The 5,000-nt window shown below is 35.2% G+C and overlaps 1 protein-coding gene across 5 annotated transcripts in view; it reads right to left on the minus strand.

The window, feature by feature from the left end:
- LOC118766693 overlaps nucleotides 1-5,000 on the minus strand; it is a 25,198-nt gene that overhangs the window by 5,456 nt on the left and 14,742 nt on the right. For all 5 annotated transcript variants that reach the window (XM_036510309.1, XM_036510308.1, XM_036510307.1 and 2 more), the window contains one exon: nucleotides 4,160-4,350. In XM_036510309.1, the coding sequence (XP_036366202.1) occupies nucleotides 4,160-4,350 (191 nt within the window). The remainder of the gene's footprint in view (nucleotides 1-4,159; nucleotides 4,351-5,000) is intronic.

Here is a 5,000-nt window from a genome sequence, read left to right on the forward strand (position 1 = left end):
CACACACCCCTTGATCTTGGTCACCAGTTCAGCCTTTGTATTTCAGGCAGAATGATGGGTATCTTTTTCAACTGCACTCTACACATAGTAATCCATGGGATTACAATAAGCGGGGATTAGAAGGCCAGAAATTGGGGTTGGTGAAGTCATTGAAATTCTCCAACAACAACTTCTGACTCTTTCTGCAGGTATAGCAAGGAACTGAATCCTGCTGCTACATATATGGTCTTTCAGCAGCAATCCTTTCCAACCAGGGATTGACTACGATCTCCAGCAGCTTCACATAATCATCTGAATAGAGCTTATTGCATTGTTCAATGATGTAGGGTTGTTTTGTTCCTTCTTGAGTCATGCCTGGCTCATAAGGGCCGGTTTTCCAGGTGTCTTGGCGTATAGGTTTCCCACCTGGACAGGATGCTGCTCCGTCGAAGGTGAGCTGCAAGATGCAGGAGGAAGAAAGTTTTGGCGAAAGAGTCAGCAGAAGTTCGCCATTACCTTCTGCCGCATGGAGCTTAGGTGTTTCGCTCATAAACACACACATCGCCCGGTCTGAGATTCGAACCGGCAATCCCTCGACTGCGAATCCGCTGCTTTAACCACTTGGCCATGTGCCTCCACAACGATGTAGGGTGGCATTACATCACCCTCACTGGAGGCACACGCCTCCTGTGTCCCTTCCTACTGGCCACAGCTTCGTAGTCTCCATTGCAGCTGTCCATGTCATGTCTTTCAGCTTTTGTAGTGTTCACAGAGCAACGAGTAGCAGTCATGATGTTGACATTTTAAGAGGCAGCACAAATCCTCAGGATGAAGGATGAAGGTAACTCTTTCCCAACATTCGGATGACTTCCAACCTTTCCGGTCATCCAACTTTTTTCTCAATGAGCAACTTTATGTGCTTCAATGCCTTTGATTGTTCACCGATGCATCAAGCTGTTTCTGAAAAAAAGGAGACATATAAAAAGGGGCCATAAAAAAAGGAGACATATAAAAAGGGGACATAAAAAAAGGAGACATAAAAAGGAGACATAAAAAAGGGGACATAAAAAGGGAGACATAAAAAAAGGAGGCATAAAAAAAGGAGACAGAAAAGGAGACATAAAAAAGGAGACATAAAAAAAGGAGACATAAAATAAGGAGACATAAAAAAAGGAGACATAAAAAAGGAGACATAAAAAAGGAGACATAAAAAAGGAGACATAAAAAAGGAGACATAAAAAAGGGAGACATAAAAAAGGGAGACATAAAAAAGGGAGACAAAAAAAGGAGACATAAAAAAGGGGACATAAAAAAGGAGACATAAAAAAGGGAGGCATGAAAAAAGGGAGATATAAAAAAAGGAGATATAAAAAAAGGAGACATAAAAAAGGAGACATAAAAAAAGGAGACATAAAAAAAGGAGACATACAAAAGGAGATATAAAAAAGGAGATATAAAAAAGGAGACATAAAAAAGGGAGACATAAAAAAGGAGATATAAAAAAGGGAGACAAAAAAAGGAGACATAAAAAATGGAGACATAAAAAAGGGAGACAAAAAAAGGAGACATAAAAAAGGGGGACATAAAAAAAGGAGACATAAAAAAGGGAGACATAAAAAAGGAGACATAAAAAAGGAGACGTAAAAAAGGAAACACAAAAAAGAGACATAAAAAAGGGAGACATAAAAAAGGAGACATAAAAAAGGAGATATAAAAAAGGGAGACAAAAAAGGAGACATAAAAAAAGGAGACAAAAAATGGAGACAAAAAAAGGAAACAAAAAAGGAGACAATAAAAGGAGACATAAGAAAAGGAGTCAGAAAAGGACACATAAAAAAGGAGACCTAAAAAAGGAGACATTAAAAAGGAGACATAAAAAAAGGAGAAAAAATGGAGACAAAAAGGAGACATAAAAAAGAGACATAAAAAAAGGAGTCAAAAAAGGACACATAAAAAGGAGACATAAAAAAAGAGACAAGAAGACATAAAAAGGAGACATTAAAAAGGAGACATAAAAAAGGGAGGCATAAAAAAAGGAGATATAAAAAAGGAGACAAAAAAAGGAGACATTGAAAAAAAGGAACATAAAAAAAGGAACACAAAAAAATGAGACATAAAAAAGGAGACCTAAAAAAGGAGACATTAAAAAGGAGACATAAAAAAGGAGATATAAAAAAGGAGACACAGAAAAGGAGACATACAAAAAGGAGACATAAGAAAAGGAGATATAAAAAAGGAGACAAAGAAAAGGAGACATACAAAAAGGAGACATAAGAAAAGGAGATATAAAAAAAGGAGACAAAAAAAGGAGACATAAGAAAAGGAGACATAAAAAAGGAGACATAAAAAAGGAAACACAAAAAAGGAGACAAAAAAAGGGAACATAAAAAGGAGATATAAAAAAGGAGACAAAAAAGGGGACATAAAAAAGGAGACATAAAAAAGGAGACAAAGAAAAGGAGACATACAAAAGGAGACATAAGAAAAGGAGATATAAAAAAGGGGACATAAAAAAAGGAGACATAAAAAAAGAGACATAAAAAAGGGGACATAAAAAGGAGACATAAAAAAAGGAGGCATAAAAAAAGGAGACAGAAAAGGAGACATAAAAAGGAGACATAAAAAAAGGAGACATAAAATAAGGAGACATAAAAAAAGGAGACATAAAAAGGAGACATAAAAAGGAGACATAAAAAGGAGACATAAAAAGGAGACATAAAAAGGAGACATAAAAAGGAGACATAAAAAGGAGACAAAAAAAGGAGACATAAAAAAGGGGACATAAAAAGGAGACAAAAAAAGGGAGGCATGAAAAAAGGAGATATAAAAAAGGAGACATAAAAAAGGAGACATAAAAAGGAGACATAAAAAAGGAGACATAAAAAAGGAGACATACAAAAAGGAGATATAAAAAAGGAGATATAAAAAAGGAGACATAAAAAGGAGACATAAAAAAGGAGATATAAAAAAGGAGACAAAAAAAGGAGACATAAAAAATGGAGACATAAAAAAGGAGACAAAAAAAGGAGACATAAAAAAGGGGACATAAAAAAAGGAGACATAAAAAGGAGACATAAAAAAGGAGACATAAAAAGGAGACGTAAAAAAGGAACACAAAAAGACATAAAAAGGAGACATAAAAAAGGAGACATAAAAAAAGAGATATAAAAAAGGAGACAAAAAAAGGAGACATAAAAAAAGGAGACAAAAAATGGAGACAAAAAAGGAAACAAAAAGGAGACAATAAAAGGAGACATAAGAAAAGGAGTCAGAAAAGGACACATAAAAAGGAGACCTAAAAAAGGAGACATTAAAAAGGAGACATAAAAAAAGGAGAAAAAATGGAGACAAAAAGGAGACATAAAAAAAGGAGACATAAAAAAGGAGTCAAAAAAGGACACATAAAAAAGGAGACATAAAAAAAGAGACAAGAAGACATAAAAAAGGAGACATTAAAAAGGAGACATAAAAAAGGGAGGCATAAAAAAAGGAGATATAAAAAAAGGAGACAAAAAAAGGAGACATTGAAAAAAAGGAAACATAAAAAAGGAAACACAAAAAAAGGAGACATAAAAAAGGAGACATAAGAAAAGGAGATATAAAAAAAGGAGACATAAAAAAGGATATAAAAAAGGAGACAAAGAAAAGGAGACATACAAAAAGGAGACATAAGAAAAGGAGATATAAAAAAGGAGACAAAGAAAAGAGACATACAAAAAGAGACATAAGAAAAGGAGATATAAAAAAAAGAGACAAAAAAAGGAGACATAAGAAAAGGAGACATAAAAAGGAGACATAAAAAGGAGACATAAAAAGGAGACATAAAAAAGGAGACATAAAAAGGAGATATAAAAAAGGAGACAAAAAAGGGGACATAAAAAAGGAGACATAAAAAAGGAGACAAAGAAAAGGAGACATACAAAAAGGAGACATAAGAAAAGGAGATATAAAAAAGGGGACAAAAAAAGGAGACATAAAAAAAGGAGACATAAAAAAGGAAACACAAAAAAAGGAGACAAAAAAAGGGGACATAAAAAAGGAGACATAGAAAAGGAGACAAAGAAAAGGAGACATCAAATGTAGCCCAAACAAGTGGAAATTTAGTGAACTGTCCTCTATGTAAAATATATAATGTACAATAACGAAGCAAATGAAAGGTACAGTTGATGAACATACAAACCTAACAGGGGTTTTTTCTGAAATTACTCATTGTAAATGAACCCTGTTCTTTTAGTCTTTTCCCTTCCTCGTTAACACAAAAACAAACTGCACCAACACATTGAAGCTTCTCAAAGCTGCCATGTCTGGTGCAATTGAACGTGTTTTCATCTAATTTTAATACACGATATTTGGCCTTTTTTACAGCACACTCTGTAAAGTAGAGAAACAGAATATTGTTAAGCAGTACAAATGTACAAATTTAGAATCAAAAATATAATCTGCTTCTCTTACACAGACATGTTAAAGCTTTCAAATACAGAACTGCTCCTTTTTCAGCAGAGACCCTACATTTTGCCAAATCTATTTAGAGAGGGGAAGCACTCCGTCAGTTACGACGACGAGGGTTCCGGTTGATCCGATCAATGGAACAGCCTGCTCGTGAAATTAACGTGTAAGTGGCTGAGCACTCCACAGACACAAATACCCTTAACGTAGTTCTCGGGGATATTCAGCGTAACACAGAGAGTGACAAGGCCGGCCCTTTGAAATACAGGTACAACAGAAACAGGAAGTAAGAGTGAGAGAAAGTTGTGGTGAAAGAGTACAGCAGGGATCACCACATTCCCCTGCCGGAGCCTCGTGGAGCTTTAGGTGTTTTTGCTCAATAAACACTCACAACGCCCGGTCTGGGAATCGAAACCGCAATCCTACGACCGCGAGTCCTCTGCCCTAACCACTGGGCCATTGCGCCTCCACGCCAAATCTATTTAGAATGTCAGAGAAAATACTTTGCAGTATTTCTTCCTGCTCTTTATATTTTAAGTTCAAATCCTATCCAGATCACCTTTGCCTTTCATCCT

The sequence above is a fragment of the Octopus sinensis genome, linkage group LG17 (assembly GCF_006345805.1).
Source record: "Octopus sinensis linkage group LG17, ASM634580v1, whole genome shotgun sequence".
In the NCBI taxonomy this organism is placed as follows: Eukaryota; Metazoa; Mollusca; class Cephalopoda; order Octopoda; family Octopodidae; genus Octopus; species Octopus sinensis.